Below are 19,554 nucleotides of genomic sequence, written 5' to 3' on the forward strand. Positions count from 1 at the left end.
ATGAAAGAGTCTGCAGGGTAGGGATAAAATGCATAATTAAGGGATGGCAGCATCATTTGGTTAAGGCCTGTACCTATGTCTGATAAGGCCATATCCATGTCATTAACTCAGTATCATCATCATCACCATCACCTTGATCAATATAAAATACTTAGCAAGTAATGAACATGCTGCTTATACTAAGCAATGAATGTAGAAAACAACAGATGTTGGTTCCCAGACTTCAAAAACCTTGGGATCACAGAAAGATACCCTGATACAGACAAACATAGAGCAGAATTAAAATACTAAAACAAGAGATGAATGACTGGCACAGCAATTAAACGCTATATAAGTCAAGAGTGAATTCATGTTATGGGGGGAGAAACAGGATATTATATAATCAGGATAAAGATTCAGAAGAAATAGCCATGTCTACTATGATAATGACAAAGGAATCTTTAATTTTGGAACTTTAAAAATCTACAGAAGTAGATGCTCTTTCTAAGGAGTCACATGATAATCCAGCAGGTTTCTGATGTTTTCAGGACATGCTTCCACACCTCTAATCAGAGCTCCTTATGGTGCAACTATCACATACATTTACCCTTGCAATGAAACAGATGTGCATGGTGATAAAGAACATTAGAAAAAGTGTGTGTGTGTGTATATGCGTGTGTATGTGTGTATATATATGTATATATACTGACATACATACATACATACATATATATTTGGGGGAGGGGTCTAAAGAAAGCAGTTAACAGTAAGAAAAACATTAATTTAAAATTTCTGAGGCATATTATCCCTATGTCACACTATAAATTAATGAGTCATGTTTGCTATTATGGAATGAAATAATTAAATAAGTACAAGAGTCATAAAAACTGTTCCTGTAAAACTGGGTTCTGTTTAAATTATTAGAGCTCTTTAGTTTAAATATTAAGTTAAATTAATTTCAACGTGTTTTCATTGTGCCTTTAAATTTATATTGTGAACTGTTTGTATAGTCTTAATTCATAGTTTAAAATTAAACTGAATTATGACAGCAGTTTGTAAATATGTCCACTCCATGCATTTCTACTGATGAAATATATTCTCTCATTAACTGGCTGTGTTAAATATTTCCTATTTCTGTTCTTTGGAAAATAAATCTACATGTCCTCTTCTAAGTAGCTTGGTTTTGCTAGGGGGAATCTGGTAAAACTGAAGAGGAAACAGGCATTTTCAATTTCTAAAATGGGAGGAATTTAAGCTTGAGGAAATTAGTTTGAAATCAGAATGCTGATTCTTGAACAAGCAAATGATAAATGAAAATATGGCATCTTAAAACTCATCTAAAATTTCTGAGAAAGAAACAAATTGAGATTAATAAATCTATATGTTAATGGTCTGGAAAACTGGCCTAAAATTAATGTAATTTAGGAAGAGATAAAATAAGAAACCTTTCCATGGATTATTTTTAGTTTAATTGCTTTCAATGTAAAGATTTTTATGTCTTCCATTTCAATGAAAGTCAATGATTATGGGAGTGGTGGGATTTTTTTTTATTAAAGAAAACTAGATTCAAATTATGGCCAGCCAATCATGATTTTTGTATAACATATAAATATTTTCTAGAATGTAGAGACATTTTCACACTTAACACCTAAGCAAAATAAACATGATTTTATTCCAATGTAGTGGGCAGGTTCCTTATTTCTAGTTCCTGGGGATGTGAGAGGAAAGGGAAAGGAGAAGCAAAGGGAGAAAGTGTGAGAGAGAGAGAGAGAGAGAGAGAGAGAGAGAGAGAGAGAGAGAGAGGGAGGTTTTCTTTGCTGCTGCCTTTGCTTTCTGCATGCTGTAAAATTTCCTGCTTTCAGACCTGTCATCCTGTTGGAGGAGCAGCAGCTCGGCCCACTGTACTGTGGGAACTGTTATGACATGCCTGTTACCATGGTTACCACAGTACGTGGGGGAGAGGTGCCTGTCAGGGACCAATTTACCTCTCCAGACGGGCACTGCCACCAAAGGGGGACACGGTGCCCATGAATCTTAGCAGAAACTGAAACTGGAGCAACAATAGGCAAAACAAAAATTATTCTCAACATTACCTGCTACAGTGGAAACCATCAGGCAAAAAAAACCAAACAAAACTCTGATGTGGTTCTCCTGATATGTGTAAGGCAAGGGATGCTCTTCCTTCATGTCAGCAGCCCACATAAACAGGCAAACCCATAGGCTTTAATCTGCTATTCAAACTGCACGGCAAAGTGGGACATAGAATTGTGACATACTCTTCCACAAAGAGAATACTAAATTGTGTGTGGTGTGCGGTAGTCAAGTTCACAAATATATTTTAACCTTTATAAATTAGAAGACTATATATGTATATGTACATATATATGAATGATAATGAGAATATATAGATGATAATGTTCTCCCTCCCCCTCAAGATTCATATAGGAGGGACTTCTTTATTTGCACTAATAAAAAATAATGATGTTCTGAAAATATGACTGCCTATACAACAGAATTTTAAAGCTACAGCAATTACCTAAATGATGGAACAGAACAGAAATAAACAATTCTGGGTGATAATGGGACCTAGAAATAAGTTTGCCCTTCATTTGCTTGTTATCTATACATAGCATTAGGAATTCTGAAGATTTTCCCAAAATAAATGCTTAACTTGAAGCTTTCTGAACATTCATATTTTACAATATTTTATAGTGCTTTTTTACAGTGAAATGAGAAATATGATTTTTTTAATTCAATAAAATACTTCACAGATTTACAGAGAGAAATAAAACTTTTAAGATGATTAATTTCAGTATAGAGGGAATTCTAAGGGGAAGTCCTGAGTAAAATATAAAACATATCTTCTTGACTGTTCTGTCTCTTACATTTATTTTTTAAATATAGTAACTTATCTATTTTAGTAGCTGCCAATAGGCACTTACAAATAATTATGGCTGACAGTACATTTGCACATCCTTCTTGTATCCAGTGGGAACAGAGCTAAGACACCAAATACACATTAACATAAGAACCACGGCCATCTCTGCCCTGCTAGTTTACGTCACCTCTGCTTGGAAACAGCCTGTTCACTGTTGATTATTCCAGGACCTTCTGGGTCTACCCCTAGAGAGAGCTTTGAAAACAACATTCTACATGTGATCACAGAAGACACTGAAGGTGTTCAATACCTGGGAACACGAGCCGTCAAATCCTTCCTCTGATATGATTCTCTGGATAAAGTGAAGAAGCTTCGTGTAGCCATGGGTCAGAGCACTGTGGGTGAGAAATAGCTTATCAAGTACAAACGAGTTGCTTACGTAGCACATACACAAAAGTAAATGAAAAGTATTAGGTGAACATCCAGTTCTTGAGCCACAATAAGTTTAGCATTTAAAAGGTAAAAGATGTAAAGGAATAAAGTTGTACTTGTGAAGATCCTAAACAGAAATGAAGACATTCAGAGAACAAATTGCAATTGCCTCATGTTAACTAGTTCAGTGCCCCTGATACATTGGGAAAGGCAAAAATCTGCAGAGACTAAGATGGTTTAATTATGTCAGGCTCAGTTACCTCCTAGAAAATTAATGATTCAATGAAGCAACCTAAAAGATGAAACCACTATAGCATTTCAGGAGTAATCACCGATAATTAACACATAGTTAATGAACTGCTATGCCTAGTACACCTGATCAATGTCCTGATCACCTGAGCTCCTCTTGCAGTAGTTTTAATTTTCTCACAACAACCTGCTTTAATAATAGTAATTAAATAACTTGATCTTTTAGCATAAATGAAGAAAAATAGGTGTAGTCTCTGGTGAATTTAATATTTGCTCCTTTCTTTTCATACACATACACGTATGACTATTAGGATAGTAAATTCTTGGTATACAGTCTAAATTACCCACATTACAAATATTTCTCTCATAAACATGGAAATTCTTATTACTATTAACTTTTTGAAGCATTTTATAAGCATTGTGGAAATGAAGATAATAAGGTTTTGGAGCATAGCTGTTTCCTATGCACTTGAGCAGTTCTGTGGTACAGGACCCCTGGAATTGGAAAGATTTACTTTATGGTGAAAAGCCATAGAACAATCATACAGACAGAAGAAATGCTTCAAAAACAGACTAATTTGAAAGGCAGTGAGACAGGAATGGCAAAAGCTAGCCAATATAATAAAGAGACTGCACCAGTGGGAGGCAATCGGAGGCTGGGTGGCTCAGCACACCCATTTGAACAACTCTATAAAGGCAGTTATTGTCAATTAACATTTGACAATCATCCACAGCTGGACACGTAGAAAGATGAGAGGCACACCCAAAGATCAGCCTCTGCTGAAGGTAAAAGGAGCAGTGAAAAAGGGAAATGTGTTTACTACTTTGTTAAAAGACTATGGCTACAGAAAATAAAAGCATCTCTAGCTAGCAGCAGCTATCCTTTTTCAAAAGAGAGGCTCTACTTGCAAACAAAGTGGAAAGGATAACGCCATTGGGAGGAAATATCTCTAATGGGCAATAACATCATGATTTTATATATTAACATGTGTATGTCTGTGTTGGTGACCTCAGTTGACTAAAACACAGTTTTAATTTTTTAATATGATGAGTTCAATTTCTCTTTTGGCCAGGAAATTTTGCAAAGGAGGAAAAAACAGACTCATCCTATTTCTACACTGCGGACTGTATCTTTATGTCAGCTAGTCATTTTACAAATTCAAATGCTGGTCAAAGAGAATCTAGGTCATAAAAGATAAAATGCTTAGGGAATACTTTCTCACTGAAGAAACAGACCAGACCTCAAGATGACTCATCATGGGTCATTAGTAGTTCGTATATTTATGAGATAAGGCTTTCCTCCAAAGGCTTTTCCAATCAAAAGGTTGGTTTGAAGTCAAAGTTCCCAAGTATTGTGTCCTTTTTACTTTTTACTTCTCTGGATAAAAATTAGGTGTGATATCTTGTACTTTTATCCTAGAATGCAGTATTACCCACACCACAAACAATATTGCCAGAGTCATACATCCTTAAGTAGATTCAACTGAGTAGCTAAAGTAGATTCGTTTCAATTGTACAAGCATTCATTATGTCTCCATTAAGTGTCAGACACAGAAGATAAAAAGACAAGAAAAGTTCCCGTACTTGTACTTGTTTACGTTCTGGAGGAGGGAGTGAGGGAGGAAGAAGACAGGCGGGGGGGGGAGGGGGAAGAGAAAGACTGTGTGTGTGAGAGAGAGAGAGAGAGAGAGAGAGAGAGAGAGAGAGAGAGAGAGAGAGAGAGACAGAGAGAGAGAGAGACAGAGAGAGAGAGAGACAGAGAGAGAGAGAGACAGAGAGAGAGAGAGAAGAGAGAGACAGAGAGAGAGAGAGAGAGAGACAGAGAGAGAGAGAGACAGAGAGAGAGAGAGAGACAGAGAGAGACAGAGAGAGAGAGAGAGAGAAGAGAGAGAGAAGAGAACAAGGGGAGAGAGAGACAGAGGGCAAGAGAGGGGAGTGACAAAGGTGGGAAGGAAGGAGGGAGAGAGAGATACAAAGAGAAGCGTATGCATCCCAGACACAGAAATGGTAAAGTGAGTTAGTGAGCTCAGGGGAACAGCAAGTGCCCCAGTTTGGCTAGAATGTAGAGGTGTGTAAACGGGAATGCTGTGAAGCAAGTCAGGAATGATAAATGGGAGTCAGATTACAGAAGGCTTGAAATGCCAAACGAGTTAATTTGTCATTTATCCTAAAGGAAATAAGGAGCCACTGAAGATATCCCTGTGTTGGGACAAATGTTTTGGCAGGTATGAGGAGGATGGAGTGGAAAGACAAGAGATGTATTCACAGACCAAGTGTAACACATGGGTACAAGATGAAAAGGCCATGAACCAAGCTAGTAGCCCTGTGAGTAAAGAGAAGCGGGCACATGGCACATGCAAGAGTACTATGGTAGTAGAACTGTAAGAAGTGGAAGCTGATTTGATGTGGGGGCTGAGGGAAAAAATGTGTCAAGGCTGAGTCTGAGTGACTGAAAGCCTGATGGTGGTCTCTACAACCACTGGAGATTTTGGAAGGGTGTTTTAGTGAGAGAAAGATAAGGAGTTCCAGTTTGGACATGTTGAATTGGAGATGCCCATAAGCAAAATGTCGAGCAAGTAGTCAACCAACTGGAATTCAGAAGAGATCAGTGTGGTGTCATGACTTGCACCAGGAGATTTAGTTATGGAAACATGTATTCAAATGGTATTTCAAATACTTGCTAGGTGTGACTCTGGACAAATCCCTTAATCTCTCTTAGCTTTAGTTTTCTCATCTATAAAAGCAGGTGAATACTAGCAGAAACCACAGGACTGTTATGAGGATAAAATGAGAAAATGTGTGTAGGCCTTGACGTGCTACATAAAGCTGAGTTATCATTTTCCTTATTGATAGATGGGGTAGTAATTTGCACAGAGAAGCGAACCCCTTGTGGGGGGGAGTGTGCAGAGTTCTCCAAGGGAAAAACTGGAGAGAGAAGAGGGTACAGGACAGAGTGTGGGGGATACCCATGCTCAGTGGGTGGGAGATGACTGATGATCCAGCCAAGGAGTGTGAGGAATGGTCAGACAGGGACCATGAGGACTGAAAGAAATCAGTTACAAAAAAGTAAGAAAGGAGATAAGATGAGAATTGGCTTTGGCGAGGGTGGAGATTGAAGGTCACAGTATCCAATGCTGCAAAGATGTCAAGGAAATGCCATTTGATAAAAGGTCATTGGATTTAGCAATTAAGAAATTATCAGTAAGCTTGGAGAAAACAGTCTCAGTGGAGGGGTACAGATGGAAAGGCTGCAAGAAAAATGAGAGGTAACGAAATTGAGGCAATGAGTAGAGATACATTTTTAAGAATCATTAAAGTCTTGTCTATTATTTCTCTGAATCACTGACTCTTCTGGTGTGATAACAGCAATGGCCCACATGATATTCATAAAACTATATTAAACTTCTTTCTCACTTCAATGTTGCAACTCTATTATATAAACAGTGAAATGTTTCTTCAAATAGGCTAACTTTTCTGGGAGAAATAAATATTTCCACTAACAAAATTAAAATGAAAAAAAGAGACATAGGAATTTAAATTGTATTGATAATAGATATAAAATCCTTTGATAATATAAAATCTCTTCCCCTCCCACCTTTTTGTATTTGTGGTAGACCAGTAAAACAAAAACTAGACACATAAGGGAGGTAGACCTCTTGGGTCCAACAGTGATGGATTGAGATATAATGAGGTTTTTAATACTACTTTCTAAAAGTTCATATTCATTAATGGCTGAAAGACCCATTTTTTAATGGCTCATGGATATTGCCCCTTGGACAAGGCAATATACAGCCAACAATGAAGTAGACTGCAGCACACTGCAAAGGATGACTGGTGTGTGTTATACAATACATCAAGGACCTCTAGAAGAGAAAGTAGGCAAATAGATGGCCTTAGGGATTCGGTGGTACCATGAAATCTAAAAGAATTTAACATTAAAACATTAAAACAATCTGAAGCTAACACAGAATGGGCTGCAATCTGTACTAGTAAGGTGGAGCCAGAGCTATGAGATAATGGAGCCTTCAAAGTACTGAAGCAAATTCAGCCATTACCTTGTAATGATTTTAAATAAAAACCCCAAACCTTCAGGGGACAGTATTTTACCAGGGGCACAATTGTCAAGCCCTGCCTAGGGCACACAAATGTCTTTCCCTTGCTGTACTAAATAAATACTTTACTGAACCTTTTGATAGTGAGTTATTATATGCAATTTAACTTATACTTTGAATTCTATTTAATGACTTTGAATTAGGTACAATGAAAATGTTTTTAATAATAAGTCAGCATATATAGAGACTTGATGCTCACAACAACCCTGAGAGATATGAACTATCATTATCCCCATTTTATAGTTGAGGAAACAGAGGCAGAGAGATATTGAGTGACTTGTCCAGAGTTACACAGCTAATGAGCAAATTTCTAAGATATGTATTCCTCAGGAATTATTTGTAATAATATTTATCTGCTCAGGACAAACAAAATATTTTGTTGTGTTAAATATTATTTTAATTTTGCTACTAAAAACTTAAGTATGAAGAGTATATATACATATCTATATAATTTATTCTTTCTTCTTTTTTGTCTAGTAGGTTAGTAACTGATAAAGTAGGAATTGTCAAGAAGGTATCCTAGTTACAAACATGATGCTGACTTCCTAACTGATAGTTTCTAAGTATTTAACAGAGGTTAGGTTATCAAGGGTATGACAAATAAGCCTATTATCTGTAAGCAGATCCCATTAGGAAAGACAATTTAAATAGTTTAAGCTGAATTTACCTAGAAATCTATGTTCTACATAAATATAGCTTCATCTAAGTTTCCTTAAGGCAATACAGAAGGCCAACAAATACCAGTTAATCAGTTGGCCAACAAGCATTCAGTAAATAAATACTACGTGTAAGGGACGGTGCTAAGCAGTGGATATAAATAACATCAAGCCAAGGCAGTACAAGCGTGATTTCTATAATATTCAGTAACCTTTAAAGCATAATAATACATCTCAGGTGCCTATGGTTAATACACAGAACCAATACATCTATGGGGGGAGAGGAAGCTAATTACAGAGCTGCGTGGACCTCAAGAACAAGTTTAAAATTTCTTAGATTAAAAAAAGCTAATGGTCACTAATGTATATGCTACAGAGAGGGATGTACTCCATGTTGATGCTTAGATGAATCTTTATCTTTTATTTATCAGATACATAAGAAATGAGCAACCCAAAACCGGGAAAGGAAGAAGAAAGCCCCCCGGGGGGAAGGGGTTCCTCTCTTCTCACTCTCGGGAGAAAAGGCCACTGGACGCCACTATCCCTGCTCCCCCTCAGCAGGCAGGTTTCCCATCACCAAAGCTCTGAGGAGCCTGGAGGTGAGAGGGTGTGGGTAGGGCACCAGTGCAGGAGTCGGGAGGACCTCAGTTCAAATCTCACCTCAGACACTTGACACTCACTAGCTGTGTGACCTTGGGCAAGTCACTTAACCCCAACTGCCACATCCTGGGTTGTCTCCAGTCATCCTGAGGAATATCTGGTCACTGGATTCACATGGCTCTGGAGGAGAAGTGAGGCTGGTGACCTGCCCAGCCCTCCCTCACTCAAAAACAGTCAAGTGCAAGTCATGTCATCATTTCTCTTTGGCAACAAAGGACAAACATGCACACACATCAGATACATATGAAACAAAGAAACAAGCGACTATGTCCTTCCTTCAATCACAAGACCAAGGAGGATTTTCTATGTAGAATAGCGAAGTCTCCTTCAAGAGAAGATGTAGGTTTACTATAAAAAAGTTTGGCCACTCATGCCCATCACAAGATAACAAAAGTTTCTAATGTAAAATATCAAATTTGGGGTGCGTACAATAAAAACTAAGGTATAGCCCTTTTTTTGTCACAAAGCCCTTAACTCCAGTGGCAAGTAAGTGTTTTCAAGACAGAAACTATTTTCTGTAACCCCAGTAACCCAGCACAGTGACCTGATCATGGGAGTTACTTAATAAAAAGTCATTCATTCATTCATTTACATCTAAGTACACTTCAAAAATTCTTTTTGAAATAACATCCATTGTATATTACTGTGTAAAGGAATTAATTCATTTTAGCTAGATGGTTTCACAACAACACTATAAGGAAGGTAGTATAAGTATTATGTTATACCCATTTTACAGATGTCAAGAAACTTCGGCCCAGAAAAGTTAGGGGACTTGCTCAAGAACGCAAAGCTTCAGAATGCTAAAGAGAAAGCTGTAACATAATATCAATATTCTTTCCACTACATTATTTTCCAGAAATCAAGTAAGAATGAAGCAAACAATACATAATCACCTTGAAGGCTCATGAAAAAGACAAAACAGCAATTTAAATAATATCTTTCAAATTAGCTTCCACAAACAAAAACAAACCAAAAAGAAGCTATGCAATGAGGGGAAACAGCGAGGCTGTTAAGATTCAGGATGAGACAAAACCAAGACTGACCTTGTGACTTCCAATGGCCCACCCAAGAAAAGTTCAATCTGTACCTGCCTCCCCAGGCTGTGGTAAAAGGCTTACTTAGCACAGTGCTTGGCACATATTCAGACCTTAATAAATCTCTTCCTTCCCTCTCTTTTCCTTTTCCTGGACTCCTCAGACTCTGCCACTGTGAGGCCTTAGTTGCTGTCTTACCCTGAACCTTGCCTCAGTGCTTGGGGGCCTCCTCACCATGTTGGCCCCTCCCTCTCATTGGTGAGTTGCTTCTGGGGGATATGATTAAGGGGAGGAGTCCAGGCTGGCCCACCTTCACCCTCTCTGGTTCTGCTTCTGACTTTCAGACTTGAACAACATGCCCTCATATGAGTACCCTCCTACCCATCCCCAGCTTTTCAGCTCCCTTTTCTGTCTCATCTTCTCTCTTTAAAATGTATCAGTGCCAGGCACACAGTAAGAATCTGACAAATATTTATTGCCTTGCCCCTGTTTAGTACCTGAACTAGAAAAGCACATGAAGGACATTCAAGTGAGTTTTTATCACTTTGGTTTTGAAAAAAAATTACAATTCTAGGCATTTTATTCTCATTACAAAAAGACCGAGTGGAAGAACGTTCCCATGTGACCACCGTAAGACAGAAAAGGGGCCTAGCTTGGCCCTTCAAAACAGCTCTCCCAGTGAAGGCCATCTTCAGAGCTAATGCTTCTTAAGATTCCTCATTGTTTACTTTCTTCTCTGTGACTATATGTGACCTTTTCTCCATTCTGGATCCCCCTCCTTCCTCCAGGGATCACAGTCTCAGCATTAACGTGCCAGGAATCCCTACTGGTTCCAGCTGCTTGACCACCTGGCTCTCTACAAATGGCCTGATAACCAGACTCTGCTTGTGGCCACTCCCTGGCTTAACTAGACTTTTTCCTTCTAAGTTGGGAATTTTCCTGGCAAAAGCTGGTTCCCTAGCACAATGCTCTTAGAGAGGAGCTGTTTGTCCTCCAGAGTTTTCTCCTTAAAGATCAGGCCCCTTCAGTGGCTGCCACTGCCTTGTTAGGGTTTACTTCCAATGCCTACCCATTAACCCTTTAAACCTGGGCTTTCTCTGATATTACACACACTGTAGGATTCCTTTACATAAGAACTTTCCAGACTGAACTTAAGTACTTATATATAAATAATTCAATATTTGAAAAGGCTTAATGTACAGTTTTCAGTATCATCATTGCTGACTAAGGTTAATTAGAAATGAAAATGAAACAGCTTCAAAATTATATAAAAAAGTGAGAAAATAATTTGATTTATAAAAATTCTTTTTATACATATTTTTCAAACACTTGTTACAACATGGCAGGCACTAACTACAGAATGGTTTCTTGGCCAACAACTAATCTGCATATAATTTACATATGCCTATAGCGACTGTGAAGTCTATTCATAAGTAATTTTCAAGTTACAATTTCATGCCTATTATACTGAAGGCTGTCAGCTTCTGATTTTCTTATTCTTTGCCTTTTTAGCCAATACCATTACCCTAAATTTCTTGTACTAGATATATAATTGCAAGATGGGAGCTATGCATAGTTACAGAAAACATAAGAAAGATACCTAAGAATTCTTGCCAAAATGCCCCTGTCCTTGTGTGCCACGGGCAAAGAACATAAGAAATACAGCCTGGGGCCACAGCGATGCTCCAGCGTCCAGCAGCTAATTTTCCTTTGTTACTCAGTAAGCCTTATTATGCATCAGAGGGCAGCACAGGAGACCATTTAACTAAGAAGTTTTCCCCATTAGAATGAAAATTCTTTGCGAGTAAGGGCTGGTTGATTCTTTGCATTTGTATTCCCACTGGTGAGTCCACTCAGTGGCTGCCTTATAATTGACTGTGAATTGGTTTAGTGTAACTTCTCTTACAGGTGAGGAAACTGAGGCACAGTAAGGTTAAGTAAGTGACTCGTCTAAGTCATACAACTGGTTAGTGGTAAAGCCAATCCTGTAATCCATGTTCTACACTTGGAATATGTAGCCTCCTTTCATTTCCTAACTCAAAGAAGAGTAGGAATAATCAACGAAAAATGCCTTTTTGGAAGGAAGGAGTTGAGGTAAAGAATCAGCATTTTAGCAGCTTACATCCCCTGCACAAAGTGTTTAACCAAAAACCTACACAAGGCATGCACAAGAAATAGAGAAGTACAACAGTCTGGGGCCATTTATGACAGGGACAAATACTGAAGTATGATAATTAATGATAACCTGTGTGGGGAGGAACAGATGAAATTCTGAACTATTAGGAAAGCAGGAAATATATAATACATTCTAGAAGAAAATCTGTAGAAAATCAATAAAAACAAACATCACAGTCTTAAAAATGAGTGAACTTCAGTTATCTGGAAAATTCTCTTCTGTGGAACATTTCAATGATCCTAAATATATGAAATGTTAGTATACTTTTTAAAACATTATCATTACTTTCCCTTCAAGCTTTAAAAACTATGCTTTACTGACAGCATTTCAGGATTTGGTGAACAAAGTCATATTTGCTCTATTTATTTGGCTTCTGCTTAAACAACTCCAGGGGTGTGAACTCTGCCTATCTACCCCTTCTGCATCCCCTGCCCAAGCAATTCATTCCCTTTGAGGACAGCTTTACTATTAGAAGTGTTTCCTTACAATTGAGTCAAAACTTGCCTGCATGTAACTTTCACCACATAGCTCTATTTCTTCTCTCTGGGGTCTAGCAGAATGTATCTAATCCTTTTTCTAAATGACAAGTCTTCAAAAATTTAAGACCATTATCGTGTCTATCTTCCCCTAAATCTCTTCTTGTTGGAGCTAAACTTGCCAAGTTCCTTTGTCCAACTTGAGAATGTCATGATTTCAAGTTTCTTTATCATTCTGATCACCTTTTTCTGGATATCCTCCAGCTACACCGTGTAACTTCTAAAAGAGGATCTAGAAATGAACACAACACTCCAGATCAAGTCTGTGCAGGGCAGAATAGACTGGCACAATCACATCCCTTGCTGTGGACAGTACAGTTCTCTTATTTCAACCCAAGTCTTGAGAAGCTTTTTTAGGAGGCCTTGTCATACTATCAATTCATAGCTTCCATTCCCATAGGATTTCCCCCATACAACCTGTTTCCTATTCTTGTCTCCTTCACCCTAGATTTGTGCAGGTGAGGGTTTGAACCAAAGGTCAGGACCTGTACACATAGACCTATGAAACATCCACTCTCATCTACTTTTTTGTTTGCTAAGACCTTTTCAGATCTTCATTCTGTTACACAATACATTATTTCTTCTGCTTCTTTTCATAAGAAAACCTAACAGGCACATCCTTCCTGCTTTCCTATAAGTATTAATTTTAAAATGCTTCACAGAACAGGGCCAAGGACAGAGTGTTTTTTTTTTTTTGGTTTGTTTGTTTATTTTATTTTATTTTTTATTAATTTAACTTTTAACATTCATTTTCACAAAATTTTGGGTTCCACATTTTCTCCCCTTTTGTCCCCTCCCCCACCCCAAAACACCGAGTGTTCTAATTGCCCCTATCTGCCAATCTGCCCTCCCTCCCTCCCCACCCCTTCCCTTTGGAAGGCAAGCAATTCAATATAGGCCAGATCTGTGTAGTTTTGCAAATGACTTCCATAATAGTAGTGTTGTGTAAGAACTAATTATATTTCCCTCCATCCTATCCTGTCCCCCATTACTTCTGTTCTCTCTTTTGATCCTGACCCTCTCCATGAGTGTTGACCTCAAATTGTTCCCTCCTCCCCATGCCCTCCCTTCCATCATCCCCCCCACCCTGCTTGTCCCCTTGTCCCCCACTTTCCTGTATTGTAAGATAGGTTTTCATACCAAAATGAGTGTGCATTTTATTCCTTCCTTTAGTGGAATGTGATGAGAGTAAACTTCATGTTTTTCTCTCACCTCCCCTCTTTTCCCCTTCACTAAAAAGTCTTTTGCTTGCCTCTTTTATGAGAGATAATTTGTCCCATTCCATTTTTCCCTTTCTCCTCCCAATATATTTCTCTCTCACTGCTTGATTTCATTTTTTTTTTTTAAGATATGAATCCCCTCCTCTTCAGTTCACTCTGTGCACTCTGTCTCTATGTGTGTGTGCGTGTGCGTGTGCATGTGTGTGTGTGTTATCCCACCCTGTACCCAGATGCTGAATAGTTTCAAGAGTTACAAATATTGTCTTTCCATGTAGGAATGTAAACAGTTCAACTTTTGTAAAGTCCCTCATGACTTCTCTTTGCTATTTACTTTTTCATGCTTCTCTTCATTCTTGTGTTTGAAAGTCAAATTTTCTTTTCAGCTCTGGTCTTTTCATCAAGAATGCTTGAAAGTCCTCTATTTCATTTAAAGACCAATTTTTCCCCTGAAGTATTATATTCAGTTTTGCTGGGTAGGTGATTCTTGGTTTTAGTCCTAGTTCCTTTGACTTCTGGAATATCCTATTCCATGCCCTTCGATCCCTTAATGTGGAAGCTGCTAGATCTTGTGTTATCCTGATTGTATTTCCACAATACTTGAATTGTTTCTTTCTAGCTGCTTGCAATATTTTCTCCTTGACCAGGGAACTCTGGAATTTGGCCACAATGTTCCTAGGAGTTTCTCTTTTTGAATCTCTTTCAAGCGGTGATCTGTGGATTCCTTGAATACTTATTTTGCCCTCTGGTTCTAGAATCTCAGGGCAGTTTTCCTTGATAATTTCATGAAAGATGATGTCTAGGCTCTTTTTTTGATCCTGGCTTTCAGGTAGGCCCATAATTTTTAAATTGTCTCTCCTGGATCTATTCTCCAGGTCAGTTGTTTTTCCAATGAGATATTTCACATTATCTTCCATTTTTTCATTCTTTTGGTTTTGTTTTGTGATTTCTTGGTTTCTCATAAAGTCATTAGCCTCCATCTGTTCCATTCTAATTTTGAAAGAACTATTTTCTTCAGAGAGCTTTTGAATCTCCTTTTCCATTTGGCTAATTCTGCTTTTGAAAGCATTCTTCTCCTCATTGGCTTCTTGAACCTCTTTTGCCAATTGAGTTAGCCTATTTTTCAAGGTGTTATTTTCTTCAGCATTTTTTTTGGGTCTCCTTTAGCAGGGAGCTGATCTGCTGTTCATGCTTTGACTGCATGTCTCTCATTTCTCTTCCCAGCTTTTCTTCCACCTCTCTAACTTGATTTTCTATGAGCTCTTCCATGGCCTGAGTCCACAGAATATTTAGTCTGGATGTTTGGGATACAGAGGCCTTGTCTTCTATGTCTTTGCCTGATGGTAAGCATTGTTCTTCCTCATCAGAAGGGAAGGGAGGAGATGCCTGTTCACCAAGGAAGTAACCTTCTATAGTCTTATTTCTTTTCCCTTTTCTGGGCATCTTCCCAGCCAGTGATTTGACTTCTGAATATTCTCTTCACACCCACTTCGCCTCCGGATCCTCCCAGCCAGCGCTTGGGGTTTGAGATTCAAATGCTGCTTGCCAGCCTCAGGGCTTTCGGCGGGGGGGGGGGGGGGGGGGGGGGGGGCAGGGCTGCTATTCAGTGTGTGATTAAGTTCAGGTGCTCAGGTCGGGGCAGGGCCGCCTCACGGGCTCTGTTCCCTCAGGGGGTTTATGCAGAGACCTTCAACAATGGATCAGGGCTCCTGCCTGCTTGGGGAGCCCTGGTCTGCTCCCGCCTCCGCTGCTGCCTCCCGAGGGGGCCTGAGTTATGGGGGCACCCCACTCCCCTCTCGACCTGCCAAAGAGACCCTCTCACCAACCCCTGTCACCTGTGGGTGGAGGGACCCGCGCGGCCGCTGGAGATCCCATCCCTGAAGCCCGCTCGGATCTTTTCCTCTTGGTGCCACGGCCGCGGCAGGGCTGTACTCAGCTCCCAGTCCCGGCGCCCAGTCCGCGGTGCAAAGGACCTTTAGCGAGAGGTTTGCAGGTCTCTCTGGAACAGAAATCTCCCTCGCTCCAATGTTCTGTGGCCTCTGGGTGCAGAATTCGCCGTGAGTTACATTTTTGTAGATGTTCTATGGGTCGTGGGTTCGAGCTATGTGTATGTGCGACTTTCTACTCCGCCATCTTGGCTCCGCCCCCCAGAGTGTTTTTTAAGATCATTGCAAACCTCATTCCATATTAAAAATGACCAATTAATCAATACTCTTCAAGCTGAATAATTCAGCCGGTTCTGAATCTGCCCAACGTTACTCTCATTTAGCTCACATCTTTCCAGCTTGCTCACAAGGATGTTGTGAGAGCTTCTCAAATATCGTGCCAAATAAAAACAGTAACAGTAACTCACGTTTATGTACAGCTTTACGGTTTGCCACACACTGTGCACCTTGTTTTTTCATGTGATCCTCTCCATAACCCTGTATTAGATGGGTTATTGTTATTTCTACTTCACAGGTGAGGAGATGAGTTTGTAGAGGGCAAGGGATTTGATCCGAGTCACACTGACGATGAATGCTGGAGTCTCCCTGACTCCATTACACTGTAGCGACTAACATAAATATGACATCTATCTACGCTATTTTTCTCAGTCTCGTAGCCCTGTCAAAAATGAATAGTAACTTTACTAAAACATTAATAAGACGTTAAAATCAACTTAAAATAACTCTTTAAGTCTATCCTTTGCTAGATGACAGTTCATTTACCTTCTAATTGCTCATAGTGAGGCGTTTCCCTACTACATGAAAGCCCTGGGGTGGATACAACACGCTTCTGCAGAAAGGCAGGTTCAGTGTCGCCACGCTAGCTCAGTGACTCTGGACGAATTTTTTCAGCTTTCTAAATCTGTTTCTTCATCTATACCACAAAGCTAATAATCCTTGCATTAAATATTTCAGAATGTTATCACGTGGAAAATGCTTTATAAACTTTAAAATTATATATAAACACAAATTATTATTAATATCCCACTTAAAAATCCTGAGAGAAAGAGGGGGGGCATATTTTTCACAGAAATAATTCCTTTTTCTCAAGAAATTATTTCAGTCCTCAGAATTATAATAACACAACAGCCCACTTTTCTCTAGTTCCTAAAGATCTATAAAATACTTTCTTCCTTCTAGACAGACCACAGAGGACCTATGGTAGCACTGAGAGAATACTAAATAAAATTTTCAATTTGGTAAGCTTAACTAAAATATTCCATGGAAATTCAACAGGCAGGAGATGGTAAAATTATTTTAAGAAATTAACTACTCATCATATTTCCATAACCTAGAGATAAACGTAGTAAGGTTCCAGGGAATGGAGAATGGATTTGATAGGGAGAAAAATTTCACTATCTTGACAAGACTGAGTATTATATACCAAGATTCCATTAATATTTTAGCCAATTCTCAACTAGATGAAGTATAGTTTGCCTTCAGTTATAAATTCTAAAGGAAAAAAATCAAATGTTTATTTGATCTACAGATGTACAGAAAAGATGTTTATAAAAAATGAGAACCAATAATTCCTTTTCTTTTTACAGGGCATTTCCTCAACTCAGTGGTCTCCATGATGAGCTACTTCCGCACATAAACTACATCACAAAAGAACCATCTTTTAGACATTATTCTTCCAAACCGCAGCCCTGGATTTCTTATCCCTCCTTCCTGCAATCTTGGTATTGACCTGCATAATGACAGATTTATCCTCTCAAGGAACAAGTATGACAAGGGCACTGAAGGCAAGCCCAAAACCCAGTGTATGAGCCCATGTGATCCACAAGAGTGTGTAATAGGCAGGTGAGCTTTTCACAGAGAAGGAGGCCAGAGCATAGGGAAGTGATGAACTATCTTAGGGTCAGGGTCAAGGACTAAATCAGTGTCAAGCACAGGGACTGAATTCAGTACCTTTGACTTCTGCTTCAGGGCTCTTTCCACAGCCAACTGTGACAAATAGAAACATTTTTTCATGTGACAAAGACCTAGAGATTTTAGTGCAAACTTAGTATGCATCACCAAAGCTATGATGGCCAAATAAACTTGACAAGGTAATATTAGCCTGCTGCAAGAGTCCTCAGTGTCCAGAAGGTGACAGCACTATTGACTCCTACTCAAGTCAGACCATATCTAGAATCTGTGTTTAGAGGGGGGTACCATATCTGACAAGTGTCCTGAGAAATATACCCAGGAGGGTGAAAGGCCTTGAGTTTGTGCCAGATGAAGACAGTGTGAGGAAATGGAGAAGAGAAAATATAGGGAGAACATGATAAATGTCTTCCAAGTATCTGAAGGAATTAAACTTGTTCTGTTTGGCTCCAAAGGGGAAAACATGGCATGGTTGGTTGGTTGTTATCCTCTGTGCTCAATGAGGACCTAAATAACATTATTATGCTAGACTCAAATTACAGTGTGTCTGACTGTGGTTGATCAGACCAATAAGAGGTCGGCATGCTCTACCAAAGGTCAGGCACAACTAATCCGGGTGAACATTTGGTGTAGATTGTCTAAATTTGTGCATCCTGTGTTTCCTTTGAGCTGTTTCAATTCCACTTTGCTCATAGACCACAGCACCTTCTCTGATGTGGGAATGCCATGCTGTGCCAGTATCTCCCATGTCACATAATCAATTCCAAGGGCAGGAGTGTAAATATTCAAAACACTCCCTTTGATTTTGTCTTTACAACATAATACTACCCCTAATCTCTGACACTGTCAGCATTCTGGTGCAGGCTCTCACCACCTCATGCCTAGACTACTATAACAGGGTGTAATAGCATATAACAGGGTGTAAAACTGGCAGTTGGTGTAAGTGTCCAAGAAACAGATCTCAACCTGATGTAAGGCAAAGCTTTGTGACAAGTGGAAGTGCTAGGAGCTAGAAAAGGCTGCTTTGAAAGGTAGACAAAGGGTCCCCAGCATGCATGACTTCAAAAAACATCAACTGGCATTTTTTCAAGCAAAGGTTGGTTGACATTTGTCAGGATCCCACAGAAGGGATTTCTTCTTAGGTACTAGTTGGACTAGATAACTTCAGTGGTCCTTTCCAACCCTGAGGTTGTGAGATCTGAGTCCGGCACACAGCACATACTTACTAAACATCTGCTGATGATAATGTCTTAGTTACTGCTACTATCACCACTCTATTAATGACTCTTTTTCTCTTAAGGTACATGAAATATCCCTTTGATCAAGTGGTAGAAGCACAGCTGACGATGCCACATCTTGGAAAGAGATTCTAAGATGCACATCATTAATTCCATTCATAAAACTGGGGCTTATGAATGCCGCGAATCATTTGGAGGTTAGGTTTTGTGGATAAATGGAACATGACACACTAGTGCATTTTATACTGGTTCTATCATCTAGTCTCAGTACCTTTGGTTCAGGCAACATGGTCATGGGCCAAGAGACAGTCATTAAATCCATGGGAGGTGATGAGAACATCAAGTGAAGTAGTATAGAGGGAGATGCGAAGAGGGCCTAGGACAGAACCGCAAGGGACACCTGTGGTTACAGGATGTGATATGAATGATGAACAATCAAAGCCAAGTGAGAAGGTGCAGTCAGATAGGTACAAGAAGAACCAGAAGACAGTGGTTTCCCAAAAAGGTTCAGAAAAAAGAGTATCAAGGAAAAG

General features: G+C 39.3%; 1 protein-coding gene across 3 annotated transcripts in view; it reads right to left on the bottom strand.

Annotated features, from left to right (window-relative positions):
- ELP4 (elongator acetyltransferase complex subunit 4) overlaps nucleotides 1-19,554 on the bottom strand; it is a 266,170-nt gene that overhangs the window by 178,607 nt on the left and 68,009 nt on the right. For all 3 annotated transcript variants that reach the window (XM_072619250.1, XM_072619251.1, XM_072619249.1), the window contains exon 6: nucleotides 3,168-3,252. In XM_072619250.1, coding sequence (XP_072475351.1) covers nucleotides 3,168-3,252 — 85 coding nt within the window. The remainder of the gene's footprint in view (nucleotides 1-3,167; nucleotides 3,253-19,554) is intronic.

Source organism: Notamacropus eugenii, chromosome 6 (genome assembly GCF_028372415.1).
Source record: "Notamacropus eugenii isolate mMacEug1 chromosome 6, mMacEug1.pri_v2, whole genome shotgun sequence".
NCBI lineage: Eukaryota > Metazoa > Chordata > Mammalia > Diprotodontia > Macropodidae > Notamacropus > Notamacropus eugenii.